Source organism: Saccostrea cucullata, unplaced genomic scaffold (genome assembly GCF_032062105.1).
Source record: "Saccostrea cucullata isolate Sc308-1 unplaced genomic scaffold, CSIRO_AGI_Scuc_v1 ctg259, whole genome shotgun sequence".
Taxonomy (NCBI): Eukaryota; Metazoa; Mollusca; class Bivalvia; order Ostreida; family Ostreidae; genus Saccostrea; species Saccostrea cuccullata.
This window is the reverse complement of record NW_026934432.1, coordinates 545,869-564,055: the sequence shown is the minus strand read 5'-3', so window position 1 is coordinate 564,055 and position 18,187 is coordinate 545,869. Positions and strand designations below refer to the sequence as shown.

At 30.0% G+C, this 18,187-nt stretch overlaps 1 protein-coding gene across 1 annotated transcript; it reads left to right on the top strand.

The window, feature by feature from the left end:
- The first annotated feature begins 12,703 nt into the window (after positions 1-12,703).
- Positions 12,704-16,326, top strand: LOC134240715 (uncharacterized). The gene is made up of 2 exons (XM_062722781.1): positions 12,704-12,822; positions 15,793-16,326. Exons 1-2 carry the CDS (start codon positions 12,704-12,706, stop codon positions 16,268-16,270), a joined length of 597 nt encoding a protein of 198 aa, XP_062578765.1. The 3' UTR covers positions 16,271-16,326.
- Positions 16,327-18,187: the final 1,861 nt, after the last annotated feature.

Below are 18,187 nucleotides of genomic sequence, written 5' to 3'. Positions count from 1 at the left end.
TAAGATGCAATTTAAATGGTGGATGTTTTTGTTGGAAAATAAAAATAAACGATTTCAGTGAAAGGAACAGAGTGTTTTTTAGCATTAGTTGTTCATATTTTAAATGGATGAACTATTTTTAAGTTTTGATTGAAGCAGAATTTGATTATTTTCGTCCTGTGCAATAATGATTTCCTACATAATACTATACATTTGATTGTAAAGAAATCTTTCTTCTAACACAATTTATAATGAACAGACTTTCTACAAATGGGACTTTATTGCTCCAGTGATTGGAATTGTATTGGATTACAAAAATGTTGTCTGAATTATTTCTACGGATGGAGATGCCAAATACCTGTCGAATTTCAAAAACCAGGCAAATGCAATTATTTCCTTCTGAAGCCTCCTTGCTTTCCAAAACAACAGGCATGCAAAATTGATACCCATTGTCCTAGAAGCGGGAAATGCTGCAGAGGTTCATCTGGTCAACTTGACACTTGTTTTTTCTTCGCCTTTTCTTCTCATATCTTTGGTGGTGCAGGTGGTTCCCTATGGTCCTGTAGGCGGTTCCTATGGTCCTGTAGGCGGTTCATATGGTGGTTCAGGTGTAGTGAGTCCTCTGCTTCCAGTACTTCCTCAAGGCTCCTTCAAGAAAGCATATTGAATATATGCTTTTTATTTCTCACTTTGACACAATAAATATTTGTTGCAAATAGATAATTCTTAGTTTTATTCTTTGTTATTTCCTTACTTGTCTAAAAATAAAAGATTTTTCTGTATGAAGTAGTAGCTCTTGTCCCTCCAGATCTGGCGATTTGGTCTCTTTTCCATTTTATTTATTTTTTTATTATCTTTTTTTTGTGTGAAATAATCGACATTTCCTCAGGAAACAATGGTCAAATTTGAATTTCAAAAATTGTGTGTATTTTTTTTTATTTCAAGTTAAAGCTTTGCCCCTAATCAACAAGAAATAACTATGACAGGGAGCAGATTTGCAAGAATCATAAAAAATGGTTCAATTGTTTTTTTAATTAAGTTTTATTATTACGAAAGGAGGTGTTACACACTCCGGACACAGCACATATTTTCGTCCATATCTTTAATGTGAACTTTTTAAATTTATAAACTTTCAATTTAATTTTAGTTGTAACACGTCATTTAACTGAGTAAAGGATTTAATCCATTTTGTATAACATAAGTTGCCTATGTCAGAATGAGTTATGTCAAAACCGTTTTACTCCAATTGAAGTAACTTTTTGAATATGCTAAGCCATTTTCTGGAGGAAAAAATTGTCTCATTGTCTACACTAAAATTTAATTATAAGGAGTGAAGCTTATTTTAACGTATGCTATACGATATGAAAAAAACTTGGTACAGTTTCTGCTTTTTTATAAACCGCCTTGCCAGTGAAAAAATATTTTACTTCATTCCTTAAAAAAATGTTAAAACCATTGTCACTTTATTGTAAAAATAAGTTATAAGTAGAAATAATTTTTTTAGTCACAAGTTCTTTTGAAAAAAAAACGTACCCTAGGTCCCCTGACGATGATGCAATTGACAATACAACATAAGGTTTATAATATTTTGTAAGTTGGATATTTTTTTTAAATTTCATTATAACAAACTATATTGTTTTTGATACATGTACAATTCCTGTACTGTGTGTTTGTCTGTCTGTTGTCAACTTTAACTTTCGCAATAACTTTTGAAAACAGATTAACTTCATATTTGGTATGCACTGTGTCACAGGACACCAGATCAATATCCTTTAACCTTGAAATGTGACCTTTATGCTAAAAATAGCTTTTTCGAACTTAAATGAACTTTTGAATTTGAGAGAGTTAAAATAAATATTTTTTTTGCACTTTATTATTTTGAAAACAGGATCAATGTCCTTGTAATTATGACTTTTGTCATAACTTTATATTTAACATATTTGATAAACAAACAAATTACACTTTCGAATCACAACTGTGACAATGATCGTGTGACCTTGACTCCCATTTGGAAAATTTGCTTTTTAGAACTTTGTTGCCGCCGGGCGCATAGTGTTTCACAAACACATCTTGTTTTTTTTTAATTTCATTACAATAAATTAATCAAAGATACATGTACAATTCCTTACATTGTTTCGGATGTGTCAAACAAAAAAAAATTGTACACACACTTTTTAACATAAGAAACCAATAGTTTGAATGAAAAAATGTCAGTGTGTCACAGGAAAGTGTACGATTTAAACAAAAATGGATTACCTAGTAGTGTATACTTCGAACTGAAATGAACATTCAATGTACACAAATTGTTATCGTTAAAACAAAAGTTGAATAATTTTTATTTAATATTTTGAAAACGAATTAAAATTTTCATAAAGATTTTAAACTAAAATATTATAAACAAACTAGGGACATCGAATCCAAAAGTGGGACGAGCTTTTGAGACGCTGGTCCTAACAGTTTTGTCACATTTCTAGTTGTCGCAGTAGGTGCATACCAGTTTTCAAAAGATTTTTTGCACCCCTTGCTCATTGGCCTTGAGTGCCGAATATAGGACAAAATTTGCAGCTCCCAACCGGCAAGTGATGGCGTCTCCATATGAGTGAGAAATTCTGGAGAGGGACGATAAACAACATACAAGTAAACAAATAAACAAACTTGGTACACACATTTTTTTTACAACCGATTCCAATAATTTGAGAGCAAAAAAAAAAAAGATTATATCTTGATATTTATCTAAATTATCAACGATTTAAGGAAGCAAAGATGAGGTTAGGGAACAGGGTTAACATTGAGTGTTTTTTTAGTAATTATACACTTTATAATATTCATAGCCATGAAGCTTATAATTGATGTTTAAAGGTAATGAAATTGAAATGTTTAATTATAGCTAAATTAGTTCTATAACTTAACATGCTTCAATGTAGCGTTTAAAAAATATTTATTTCAAAATATATTAGAACTTGATTAAAAAGCAAAAAAGCCTTTAAGTCGAAGGAAATTACGGAGCAACAAGTAGCAATACAATTTTGTTTTGCACATGGGAAACCTTTTAACCAAACTCTGAAAATGCTGGATAAAGCATATATGAAAAATATAAAAATGAACCATGCATTTGTATAAAATGTTAAAGACCATTTTGAGTTGTTGAATCTGAATCGGATAATGGACAGTCCGCGAAGAAACAAATGAAAGTTAAAAAGCTCGTCAAAAGAGTAAGAAATGTCATGAAACATGATGCGCGCTTCAATGCTGTGAAACTTGCGAAAGCAGAATTTGAAAACATCGACATTTTAAGCTACTTGAATAATTGTAAGCTTACTATGTGTAAAGTGTTATGGATATTGAAATTAATATAGGTCTCAGTTTATCTTTTTAAAACATTTTTTTCACCTTCCCTCAACAAACGTAGCCGAGAAATGAAAATATATTAAAGAAGTAAAGATAAGATTTTCAACCCTTTTTCGCCAAAAAACTATATTTTGACCATTATTTCAAAATTAACATCACTGACCCTAACACTCTTTCTTTCATTGCTTTAAACTACTCGATACTTGTGACTGATCAGCATTCAAATAGTTCAAAGTTTGATATAAGAAAATATTTTCTGTTTGTTTAAATTTTTTATATCCAAAATATGATACTTGTTAGTGCAAAAAGATCACAGAATAATTTACGCGTATTAATTTGCAAGATTTATTGAATGATTAATATATTATTCAAACTTTTTTACATAAAATCAGAATTTATATATAAGCATCGATACATCTGATAAAATATTATGAAAGTTAAAGTCATTAACCAAAAGGTTAAATTTTAAGTGCAAATGGTCAACTTAGTTGTACCATAACTCAGTAAGATGCACACTGACCTACTATTTTCTCTGCGATTTTGAGTCAAACTATATGAGTACTTATCCAAAATATACTCCTCAAAAATCCCATTTTCACGAGTGACATACCTTAAAAATTGGCAAATATTTCATTTAGTTCCATTGAATCAAATTGATTCACACAAAAACAACAAAATAAATGTTTATACATTTGAAAATGTATATATCTGAAATCTGATAAAAATAATATGAGGAGGAGGAACATTGTCTACGTTTTATAAGGACCATCATATACGGGAAAAGGCTTACTTCTGATCATTAAGGATGTTTATTTCCCTTATGACACCTGGCCCCAGGATCATGAAACAGACTTAGACTTAAGTCAAAATTTCAATAATCTATAAAATCTTTCAAACTTGTTAAAGGAAATTTATAATTTTCATATGACAGCAGATTGATGATAGAAAATTGGAAAGCATTTTCATTTTCGTCTCCTTAACCTCTAAAAAATTTCAGCATCTAAGGCATTTTTAGACTTAAGCTTAAGATGCTTCATGATCCCGGGGCCAGATCTTATATCTGGAATGTCTTTGGGTCCGACTAAAAACAAAACTTTCCTAACATAAATGTGTATTTGTATTGTAAATAGATTTTTAAGATTGATCTCTCTTTGTTATCATTATTAACATTTTTTTTATTACAGGTTGTTTGCAGCCTAGTTCTACACCTTAATGCCTGTTACGCGCTACATTAGTATTCTAAGTTTATGTGTCTATATAATAATAATGATCTTTTAATAATCTTTTAAAATGTATTTTAAATGCTTTAATTAACATTTACACTAGGTTCGTTGTTTTTTAATTATCATCTTAAACAAAACAAATGTAATGTTAATATTTTATCAACAAAAATTTCAATTGAAGATCTGCAGAAAACCACGTAAGCATGTCTTTGATAGACAGATTTTCCTACTCAGCGATGAGCCATTTAGAAGAAATTTGAATGGAAACCTCAACATGCCTACACTTTTGTTACAGTTCAATAAGATTCATCAGATTAAAAGAAAATAGACCTAAACATGTTATGAAAGTGAATGTTTTTTTTTCCTATAAACTAGTCTAATGATTAGTTATTGTAACAAGATGAATTATTAGTCTGCAACTGCGAATTTCAAAAGTTAAATCGCAGAAGTAATCATGACATTTTTGAAGCCCTAATTGTGCCCGTTTCTCTTTACTTTTTTGATGAACAGACTTCAAATGTATATGTCCATATAATTTTCGCTTCGGGTCAGCAAAAAATGAAATAATTTTGAACTGCGCATGAATAATTCTTATTCCATTCCAATTTTATTTTTTTAAATTCACTATAAACTCGAATGCAGTCTTTGTTAAGGACTTACTGCTTAGTTAATGCCATATTTGAAAATTTCTCCTGGTAAATCTTTTTTTTTTTAGCTACTTTATAATGTTCTAACTGAATATCAGAGTATAATGTGTTTGATGAACAATTAAGGATGGAAAATCCCATGGATAAGAGCAAAAAATGTATAATAGTTATAAACACCAGTGGCAAGTATCAAGGAGCATTATTCTGGGTGTAGTAAATCTGAAGAAGATTGAAACAACCTTTTTTAAAACTATGAATGGTAACGTAAATAAGAGAAAATTTAGGAAGTGTGTGATATACCCTCAAACAGAGCCATTGTAATAATCATTTCAATCATCAACTCAGAAAAGTAAAAGGAAAGGCTGTATATTCCTTGTAAGAACCAGATCAGATATATTTCATAGGAAATATCTTTAAAATTTTTCCAAGAATAACTAAATAATTATTATTTATAATAATACAGAAGCAACCTTAAGTAATGTAGAATCAAGTTTGTTAAATTTATGACCCCAGGCACTGGCGGCACAAAAATATGTTGTAATCATCTTGAAAAAAAATCCCCTGCTTAAGAACAGCAAAGCCATGATAAGTCATATAATTATAAAAAAAAAATCATGGGGTAGTGCGGATTCAAATTTGTTCAAATTAGGTTGGATAGTGTTACAATGATCAGGCAGTGTAAATTAAAATAAATCACCCTTTAAAACTGTTCAATACTGAACCGATATCTGCTTCCTCCTAGCCATGGTACCCAGGTGAGAGAAATGGTCCATTTAATTAGATGGCTGATTGTTTTCTTCAAATAAATATGTATGCATATAAAGAAATAAAGGAAACCAAAGAAAAAGAGAGAAATAGCATTATAGATAAGATGTCACAGCCCATTTTCCATTGTCAACATAAAGAAAAATTATGAGCCTATTCAGTAACAAAAGCGTAGGTTACTAACATAGTTCTAAGTCGATCATTTACATCTGCAAACCAGATGATCTATTGCCAAGACGGACTGATATTCATAGAGTAACCATATATATATATATATATATATATATATATATATATATATATATATATATATATATTATATATAGGTAATTCAACTAATTTATGAAACTTCTCATTCTTTAACATTTCTTAATACTGTCATGAACCAAATTAAAATTATTAATTAAAATTATAAATTAACTACTTTTACATGTCTCAAAATTCACAACAAAATGAAGCCAAGTTATGCATGTGATTGATAAGTAAACGTGACTTATAAAATATATTGAGAAAAAGAGCGATATTCAAGCTCAAAAGTCCATAAAAAAATACAAAATAGGAGCATAGCAAACACGGACCTCCAAAACATCAGAGGTGGACTCAGGTGGGTGTCATGGAGGAGTGAGCATCCCCACCTGTCGACCGGTCACGCCTATCGTGTGCTCCTTGTCAGGAACGGGTTATAATGGGAAAATCCGTCATAATTATTAAATAATATTTATACATATAAAACCTTCTTGTGGTCTGAAACCGAAAATTAACCTTTAAAAAAAAATCAAAACAAGGAAAAGAAGATATAGACAGATATCTAATTATATATAGCCACATGTAAATGACCTTTTGAAAAAAAATGTATCATTTAAACACATTAAGCATATTTAAAATCTATGTATCCTTAAATATAGTACTTAATAAACATCATTTATGTTATCTGTATTTTTTAAACTAAGAGAAAAAGGAAATGTGATCATGATAGCCTTATGTAAAATGAGACTCTTCTTTATATAACCCCCACCCCCCCACCCCACCCCCGAATTGACATGATTGTCAAAGTACAAAATCTTAAAATTCTTTCTGTACACATGTAGCTAAACATTCATTTTCGAAGTAATGAGAACATGATCTTAAAAAATAGTTAAAATATTTCAATTCGTCATACATCAAACTGCTGACATGAAAACTAAACGCAAAAATAAAACTGTTAAAGCTTTATTATTTCAGTGTCAAAATTAATGATTTTTTCAATATACTAATGTTAATTACAAACTGATAAAGAAAAATGTTAATTTGACATGTTGTTATAATTATCTTGATTAACCTTCCCTAAGGACATTGAATATTAAGTCAGTTAATGAAAACCAAACAAATTCTAGGGGTCCAAGAATTAACAAACAAGGTCATTTACATAATTAACTACAAACTTTAATATACTGTTTCTTTGATTTATCATTGGCGCCATTTGTAAATTTAATGAGTAAAAAGTAATTAACCGCACAAATGCTTTATAGGATAAAAATGATAAACGCGGCAGACGCGAGGACATCCAGAAAAACCAGAGGTGGAATTAGGTGCTATTGAGGAGGAATCGTCCATTTTCGTCTGATTACAATTACCGTCAGTTGACAATATATTGCTCAAATAAACGCAATTAAAAAATACACTTTATAAAACATAAAATTTTGAATGATCATTTCAGCTAACTTCTAGTCTCCTTGACTTTGATTTGAATTATATTGGATATGTATGTTCTTTATTGAGATATTTAAATATTATATACGTGCACAGTCGTCCTTTAGTGTACAAGTAATAATTTAAAAGATGCTTTCCTATACATTCTATGACAAATCGTGATTCCTTTGAAACAATGTCTTAAATAAATTTGTATTCTCATTCTCTGGAGTTTGCAATTCATATGGTATTTTTTTTTGCACTTTTTAAACCAGTCAAGGCAGTTTTACATTTTCAAAATTTCGACGCCTAACTACCTCACTAGACTGGTTACTCACCCAAAATACTTTGTTTGAAATTTTTCTCATTTTACAAGATTTCCAAAGTGGATATTTAAGAAATAGAACATTTCTTTGTGGTTCTTGAAGACCAGGCCCCGGGATCATGAAGCATCTTAAGCTTAAGTCAAAAAATGCCTTAGTTGCTGAAATTTGTTAGAGGTTAAGCAGCCCAAAATGAAAATGCTTTCCAATTTTGTATCATCAATTTGCTGTCATATGAAAATTATAAATTTCCTTTAACAAGTTTGAAAGATTTTATAGATTATTGAAATTTTGACTTAAGTCTAAGTCTGTTTCATGATCCTGGGGCCAGGTGCACCATGAATCTTGAAATATATATAAACCCTTATCTCACTTCTTAGTAAACTGCCCTGTTTTTATACTCTGATGAACTGGAATTTTTTCAAAAACATCATCAATATATAATTTCGTTAATCCTCATTACTTTACACATTTTATGCTTGAATAAATCATCATCAAATTTTGATGACCTTGTAAAAGACCGGAAAAAAATGATGATCTACGCGGTTAATCAAACATCTTTTTCTATTTGTTCATAATAGATTTTTTTTTTGATTTGAACGTTTATTTATTATTTTCATAGAAAATTTTTGCTTTGAAGCAAAATTCACAATAATTAAAAATATATTTGTGCCAAAGATAAATAATATTTATATCCACAGTTTTTGCTATTTGCAACTCAGGGAAAAGACTGGCAATTCTTAGATCTTTTTGTTGTTGTTGTTGCTAAATCACGTATATCACATATAAAATGAGAAACAACGCAACATGAGTCAAAATGACAATATTAAAAAATAATGCCAAAATGAATAAAATGTAAAACACAATTCAAAGATTAATAAGCTGAAATCTAAAGTCAAGCAAACAATGTTTCAATCTGATTATATTCAGTAAAATAACACGATGACTATTCGTATATTTATATTAGAAATCCAACCCAATACAACTTCAAGAAAATTTATCAAAGTTTAAAGTTACAATATACCTAACAATTCATAACTGTTAAAATAAGAGAAAAAAAGGGGCAACACAAAAGAGTCATGCGTCCAAAATACATGCTGTCTACAGGATGTGCGTTGATTTGCCATGTATCTTTGAAAAAAAGGTTACGATATATAAAACACAAGCTTTTTAAACAAACAATTAATTAATGAAATTTCAATTTGTGCATAATTTAAATATTTATCGTTCCCCTCCTTTTTCCAATTTTATTACTATAATGAAGAATTTATTGGGGGACAATATTATTTTAGTTTATGTCATTGAAACTGTCGGAAAATATAATGAAAAAATTGATTCCGAAAAAAAAAAATAAAAAATTCATATAATCTTTTTCAGTTGATTGTGTAACTGTACCCATTTAATGATGCAAAAAGGAACAATAAAAAGTGTTATTCATGTCTTGATACATGTAGAACTTTAATTATCATTTTATCATTAACAAATTTATTCTTAGTTATGTGCTCCATTTCATCTAAAGTTATGCAATGAACTAATTTAAGGACACGATCGGTTGTGTGTGCACTAAAGATATACATCTTTTGGTAGATAATGCATACCAATATACATTATTCTATTTACATATATCCGTGGATTATACATATACGTACATGTTTTTAATAATGCATACCTACTACATATGTTAGCTTTTCTAACTTGTTATAAACATCATTAGTAAATTAATGAATTTATTCACCTATTTTCTTTCTTCTTTTTTGGAAATCACCGACACTTGTTTGTCATCAGAATGAACTCTTTTTAAACTGTTACAAGATGATTGCATTTGTCAGGTGACCAACTTTATTTTCACTCGATTTGACAATAATTATGTAATTTGTTAAAAAATTGCTATGGGAAAGAGATAATTGACCAAAAAAAAAAAAAATATAAGAAACTAAATATAATAGACCAATAAAAAATTACCCCAGTTAAAGTTGAAATTAAAACCCAACCCCTTTACCCTGCCTTAAACTATAAAAGGAAAGCAGTTTGCGTTTGAAAGTATTCTTGTAGCCACAGAGAATCATTTGGCAGGTATGTGCAATTAGAATAATTTTTTAAAGTAAGAGAAAAGCACAATGAAATGTCCGAGTATAAAAGTTGTTTTTTATCTTTCTACAAAGGCATTTTTTGTTTCTTTTGTAATGATTGTTTGTAAATGGCCCTCTTTTTTCCAGAAGTATCATTAATTGTATCCAACGAATGAACAAATTGTGAGAGAAATCTGAAAAATCAGTTGTTTAATACAAAAAACGGACTAAGTTTTGGCATTGCTTAAAGTACACACATAACCTTTAATTTTTCAAAAAACTGCTTAATTCTTGATCATGACAAGGAGCACACGGCGGGTGTGACCAGTCGGCAGGGGATGCTCACTCTCCATGGCACCTGATCACACCTCCGATGTTTTGGAGGTCCGTGTTTTCTCAGGTCCTATTTTGTATTCTTTTATGGACTTTTGATCTTGAATATTGTTCGTTATCTCCATATTTCATCATATGCGAGGGTTGTCCCAAAAAGTCGTAGACAATGTTTATAATTTTTTAAACATGTAACCAATACTTACCAAATTTTGCATAGACATAATATAGTCAATGTTCTTTAAAATTGTATTCAAATACATTTTTCAAATCTAATTTTAGGTTTATTGATAAGCAAATTGCTTAATTATAACATATGCCTTTATTTCTTTAGTACTATGGACTACATTGAACATAAATTCAAATCACTGAAACCAGAATCAAAATCTTAATAATATGTTAAAATTTCATATAAATAACATTAAAAACAGACGATTGGTGTCATGATTTCCATAGTATCGTTGAAATTGAGTTTGATGAAAATGATTCAATCGCAATCATTAATTAACTAATTGTGTTGGATATGATTTATATACATCAGAGACGGGAAAAAAGAGTACAGAAATGATATTACATGTACAAACCATATTTTTATAAAGAAGTTATTTTGAAAATGCACGATATTCAATGAAATTTTTTCTTCTATACCGAAATTAGTTAATTACGGCATGTAAGAAGTAGAGTACTGTTTGAATGTGAATACACGCGAGTGAAGTAGACAAAGAGATCATGACGTCATAAGAGACGTAATTTGCACTTGCTTTCGTGCGCCGGTGTACACTTATAGTTTACTTCATTTTTTCACAATTTTGAGGACACAAAATTTGAAGGAGTGATCATAAAATGTTATTTTCATGACATAAAGAAATTTAATTAGACAAAACTTGTGTATGGCTATTTTTGGGACAAACCTCGTATATTTTTTCATTAACAAACCTGAAATTTGCTCCGAATTATAGATTTTTATTTAAGGGGAGACAGGACACATGTCACATGACTAAAAAGACATATTACATCATAATCGGTGATGATAAACATGTTAAACGTTGTTAAAATCAACAGTTCTTGTGTAAGAATTTTATTCTAAATTCTAAAATATTGTTTTTAAACATTAAATTTCATAAATTATTGTGAATAAATTTTTTAAAGATCTTGCCATCATTTGTTAAAAACACATTTGTTTCTCTTTACCCTGCAGTAAATTAATGAATTTATTCACAGCGATTCTATACACACCCGTCATGATCAGTTTTATTTCATAACAAACAGGTCACAGTCAATGTATCGTGATAAATTTCTGCTGCAGATTTTTTAAATTAATATTTTTTCTTTTTAAACTGTTCTCTCTATTTAGATAATTTTGAATGTTTATGTTTTTGTGTGACGTCACAATTGATTTCACGCACTCGGAAAATAGGAACGTGAAGCGTTTTATCATTTGTTAAAAATGTCCTGAGCGATATTGAGGTAAGCTTCACCCTGTGATATTTATGCAGTAAGTAATTACAATTTTGGACTGACATTCAATTGTAAATTTAGAAATATTTATTGACAGAATTTTTTCCAAATGAGGTTTTTGTCGTTGAGGCTGCCTTGAAAAATGCAGAAATTATCCCACCCAAATACTATATAAAAATTAAAACAATTGCTTTCAGATAATTTAAACACTATGAATATTCTGAAATATTTGATTATATAGTGTTATCTAATATTTATTTTTTGTGCGTAAAAATTCGCATTATGGAATCATTTGGGCCCGTAAACATGAAGACTCCATACAAACTCTAAACAGGGGGTATTTGTGGGGCGATATCTTTTAAATAAGTCAAGAAATCCCATGACAGGACAGTTTTAAAATGTTAAGTACATAGTAAATTAGTAATATAAAAAATACGAAAAAAATTCAAGACAGGAATTTTTTCTGCGAAAGGTTCTGTTCCTCCTAAAGTAACGCCAACGTAATATTATTTGCTTGCCCCTTTTCCATCAAGGTTGAAAAAACGGGCTAGTATGTACAGAGTAGGTTGAAAGTTTTTGCTAGGTAATTTTCAAATCAATGTTTAATTTTTTAAAACAAGCTGGCTGTAATACACAAATATGTTTCTTATCATTAAAAAAAAAGAAGATTTTTATCAAGCCATTTAAGCTGGTCGGTCGATAGAGGGAGAGAACAATTTTTTTGTTCATGATGGTCATTTGGTAAGTTGGTGTTACAAGGAAATACGTAATGTACAGTGATATTGGTAATTAAATAAATGAAGATTACGATTACTTGTTTACAGACAATATGAATACCTTAATAGTGTTCACCTCCATTCTTGTCTCCTGTTATACGGGCGGTGACGACAAATATGGCTCAAAAGGCGTTCACCATTTTGGAGGGGGAGGAGTGGGCGGTCAAGTTGTCGGGGGAGGATTCCCAGTTGGTGTTGGTGGTCCGCTGGGAGGATTACAAAGATCAGACAAGCATGTATCTTTTGACATAAAAGTTCATGATAAATGTACTTGTTACTTTCAATTGATTACTTTTTGTTGATAAGTATATTAATTTAGTAATAAACTGAATAAATCAGAGACAATATAAGATTTGATAAAATTCATTCCGTGTAACGCAAAAGTTAAGTCACATTTGTCTACAAGGGATGTCGAAGTCTAGAATTTTTGCAAAGCAGAACTATTTATAGTATATCTGAAAAAAATATTTTCAAAATCTTAGTAATAAGAGCATAATGAAATTTTTTTATCTCATGATAATGAAATATTTCCATTTTTATTTTTTTTCTGTGATAACTCTTGAAAGTTAGCAGACTTGATTTCCTGATAACTCTACCTGAATGTAAATTAGGCAGGTCGATATTTCGGGAGCTAAGGAAGCCTAATATGCATGCAAATCTTGAGCGCATCTGTCTCTGTGTTTGACGCTAAGGATGCCAAATATGCATGTAAATCTGGTGTCTTCCCACTTAGCCAACATTTTTTAAAAATACAGGTAAAACACAGGTAAATCTGTGTTGGCTAAGTGGGAATGGGGTACAGGTAGAGAACAAAAGAAATTAAATACAGGTAGGCTATAGTCTGTTTTAAGGTGAATAAAATATTCAATTTAAGTCTATTTTAATTTGATGCATTTATTTAAGTCATACATCAGATAATCAAAATTGTTAAAAAAAAAACTTTCTAATTATTTTATGTAAAGATAGGTCTTTTTTGTAATTTTACATAATCTTGCACATTTCAAAGTTAAGATATCAAGAATGTTTAACAATAACCCATTTATTTTTCGACTTTACATTTTAGAGAACAGAAAAATTACGTCAATTAAACTCTAGAAACGCTAGGTTTTACAAGTTCAAAATTGGTGAGAATTTAAATTTGAACATAAATCACATTAATTTTACCATGTATATTTACACTTAATTCCATTTTCATATTTTAGCTCAGATATGCCATATAAACATGTAGATTTAGGTATAACTCTTATAAATTAAAAAAAAATGCAGAATTCATTGATTATATTTAGATCGTTTATAGTCTTTCCTTCTTTTATTATTTTAAAAATGAAAAAAAGCAAAATATGCTGTATTTCATGCCTTTTTTTTAAATGTCCGGATAAAGTTTTCGTCGATAATCTTCTTCCTGTCCTCCTGCATAGCCTTTTTACAGAGGTCTAACGGTCTAAAATTTCAATTTGCTTTTTGTGGACGAATGTTACGAATATCCTAGTTTAATACATGTTTTATTATGCATATTTTGGATCTATGTTGGCGATATCTCGAGCATTACACATAATTTAACAAAATTGTGGTGCGCCGTCAATTCAGGAGACATCATTTTCACAGTCGTTTTCACGGGAATCGCATCAGAGAAAAATTATTATATCTCTGTTAATACTTCAAATATCACGTCAGAAATCTAAATGCATAATAATAGAACAATTTAAAGATACATTTGAGAAAATTGTCTAAAAATATCGCGAATTATAGAAAATTAATGAGTTAAATTTTGGATTCCGCATGCTTTTGCTTCAGATTTTTTGTCGTGCTCCGTACCTTTCCATCAGCGATATCAACATACCGATAATTTTAGTAGAATTTTTTAAAAATACAGAAGTTTTGCCCAAAATGTATTGGAATCTTTAAGATACATATTTCTGTGAAATTTCATAACTCTATGACGTCTGTAAGAGTAAATAATTCAACAGTCCGCGTAATTTTTGAACGGCCCTCGTATATTTATAAAAAAAAATTCTGAAACTTTAATTTTATTACATTGATTTTATAATTATATTGATTAAAATTTTAATTTCGATTTATGTATTTTTACACATTTCAATGGTAGTAATTCTCAGGTAATCCATATATACTCAACCCTGAAAACAGATTGTAGCCTGTTGGTCATTCAGGTGTAAAAATCAAAATGTTGGCTATGTGGGAATAGGTTTTTTCAAAATGTTGGCTAAGTGGGAATAAACCGTAAATCTCGTGCGGCTGCCTTCGTGTTTGACGTCAGTGGGCAAGGACTATTGAAATTGGCATAAGAGTCCTCGTGTAATTTTAATCTATGTTGAAAGAACTTTATTCGGTAATTACCAATATTTGCCCCCCAAATCAAACTTTGATGGATATATATTTAATTAAGTTCTTAAACAGGGGAGTATATGCTGACTTCAAAGCAGTGAATATTTTCATAAGTAATGACGTCATATGTACGTAATGACGTGACAAACATGACGTAAGTTTCAGTTTTTTATGAATTTTACAGAAAAATGTACATATTTCATATTTTGATATGCATGTGTGTTCAGGATCAATATTTTGATATAATGTGTAGAATGATAATATCAATGAAATATGTCAATATTGTTCTGCAAACTTGCGTGCTAAAATTGTTGAAAATTTGTCCATTTTGTCCTCTTTCTGAAAAAGGATATAAAATCTGACTACTTTATGACGTCATAAAAACAAAAATTGTGAATACTCTGCTTTGAAACTATATTATTTTCTGTAAATTTGTATTTCTCATACAATTTATTGAATTCTGCACATTTCAGGAAGTTTTCAAAATTTGACTTTTGTGGGGGCAAATATATGCAATATACCGCATATAGTTCTTTTTAAAGTCTAAGTCTACAATTTTATTTCACAATAAATGGAAATATAAGGAATCGCTGTCAAGTCACTGTAGTATGCCAGGGACATTAACGATAGTGGGAAACATGGGATAATTTATGCAAAGTGGACTTAAATAAAATAACATCTGATTGGACATCGTTTTTTAAAAAAAAAAAAAAAAAAAAAAAAAAAAAAAAAGAGTCGTTTTATTTAAAGGATTTTACACTTTTAAATTAACACTAATATTATATACGTAACAAATCTCTCAGTCAACTTTTCTTTAACATTATAGGACGGTGCCATTTTTGAAAGCATTATTGACTATTTTGTTTCGTAGTGGTAAAGTACGAGACTTGCCCTTATCCTTATGAAGTAGACAGTAAACAAATCGGACCCTACTGTTCCAATGACGACGGTTGCCATGGATCACAAAAATGTTGTCCAAATTATGTCTACGGCGGAAATCGGTGTCAAATCCCACGTGAATATCAACGATACGGTAGCTGCAACAGTAATTTTGTAGACCTTCCTTTCCACCCAACTCGCAGAGCATGCAATGATGACACCATTTGCCCCCATGTTGGAAAATGCTGTCGAAGAAGATCGTCTAGGCAAATAGACACATGCACTTATCCTTCCGTCCCTTACCGACTTGGCCTCGGTGGTGTAGGTGGTCCATATAGTCCAGTTGGTGGAGAGTCATTTGGTCCTGTTGGTGGTGGTTCATATGGACCTGTAGGCGGTCCAGGTGTAGGAAGTCCACTGCTCCTGTTACTTCCCCATGAATCGTATAAGAAAAAATATTAGATTTGATTGTGTATATCGTTGCTGTTCTTAAAAAAATAATAAAAGCTTCTATCTTCGTTTCTTTTATTTCAATAAAAGGGCAATTATATATTAAGTTCTTCAAAATAAAATAAAAATCACAGTTGACAAAGAAATGAGAACAACCTTGTGTATTAAAGATTAAAGGCAGAGATTTTTTACCGGGTGGTAAATTCCAGGTGAGGGAGGGGCTTATTTTGTACAGGTGTGAATGCCCTGGGGTTAGCAGTAATAAGTGATTTAATACACAGTGAAATACCCCAGGTGTCAAACTTTACCTGTGTTGGGGATTTTGAGACAGTTTTAAAATTAGTAGTAAAAGGGCTTTTTAGTTACATTGATTTTTAAATTAAGTTTGACTTTTTGAAAACACCCCTAACCATTTTAACAAATATGACATAATACTGTAAATTCAAATATTAAAACAAAGATTATTTCAGATTTGGGTGTATGTGTTAATTAAAAAAAAAACAACTCTTGTAACAACCCAATTCGGCTTTTAAAATTTATTCATCCACATGATTCTCTCTATTAATTAAATAAAAAGAGTGTCATGTTAACTACATTTCACGAAAAAAAAATATCTAGATTTATCCTAACCTTAATAAATCTTTTTCACCATGAAACATGCTAACAAGACTGCTTGTAAATTCTTATCTGATTAAAAAAGGAAAATATATTAAGTGACCCATGATTAGAAACATTATTTCAAAATTTAATTACTTCACTTAGTGCTGCTCTGAACTTTATCAATAACATTTCCACTTGAGGTTTACCATTTAGTGTATTAAAATTAAAATCGAAATTTCATTTGATTTCATGTACCAAAGGTTAATTTGAAAAAAAAAATGTATATCATATTATAATCCTTTCAAATACTAAACGTTTATTTAATTCATATATTATCAATCTAAAAATGTTCATAGTAATACGTACAGTTTCTGTATACAATGTTCAGTAAACATCAAAGGATCGAAAGTTAATTAGAAGGTCACCACGAGTCCCAAACAAGGTGTACAGGGTATACACAGAGACCAGTAAGTAAGTGTCAATCAAGTTCCAGCATCCAATGATCGACCTTCATGCACTTGATTGACAGGGCTACCCAGACCAGGTATTTTTGAAGGCGGTGCTTAAAATCTCTGCCTTTAAAATAAATCCAACATCAATAGTACGCATTTAGGACAGATGATACAAACAATTTTTTTCTTTGGAGGAGACCTAATATCATGTCACAAATGTAGTAAAGTTGATAATTCTTAGAATTTTTTCTCCTAAGAACTGGAAAATGAAATAGACTTGGAAAATATTAGTTATATTACAATAAAATTACAAATATGGACAAAACACACTCAATAAAGGTTTAGAGATGGAAACAAATTTTAGAATATGTTACATTCTTTGGTGCAAAAAGTGTGAATTTTATCAGGAAAAGCAAAATGATAAAAATCAGCCTATATGATATTGCTGATTTGACTTGTCAGTTTGCTTTTCCTGATAAAATTCACCTGGCTTGGTATACTTTTCTAAAGTTTTTATTACACTTTTAGCTCCAATGTAACATATTCTAAAATCTATTTTCATCTGTAAACCTTTACTGGGTGCGTTTCGTCCATATTTGCTTTTTTATTGAAATATTACTAATATTTTCCAAGTCTATTTCATTTTCCAGATCTTAGGATAAAAAATTCTAAGAATTATCCACTTTTCTAAACTTGTGACATGTTATTAAGTCCTTCCAAAGAAAAAAAATTGTTTGTATCATCTGTCCTTAATCCTATGGTAAAAAGAAGTAAAATGTTGTGTGAAAAATTAAAATTCTTGGTTTTAATTATATAAGACTAATGGTTTGAAGATCACTACAATAAGTCTCATTTAATATACACCTATAAGGTGTAG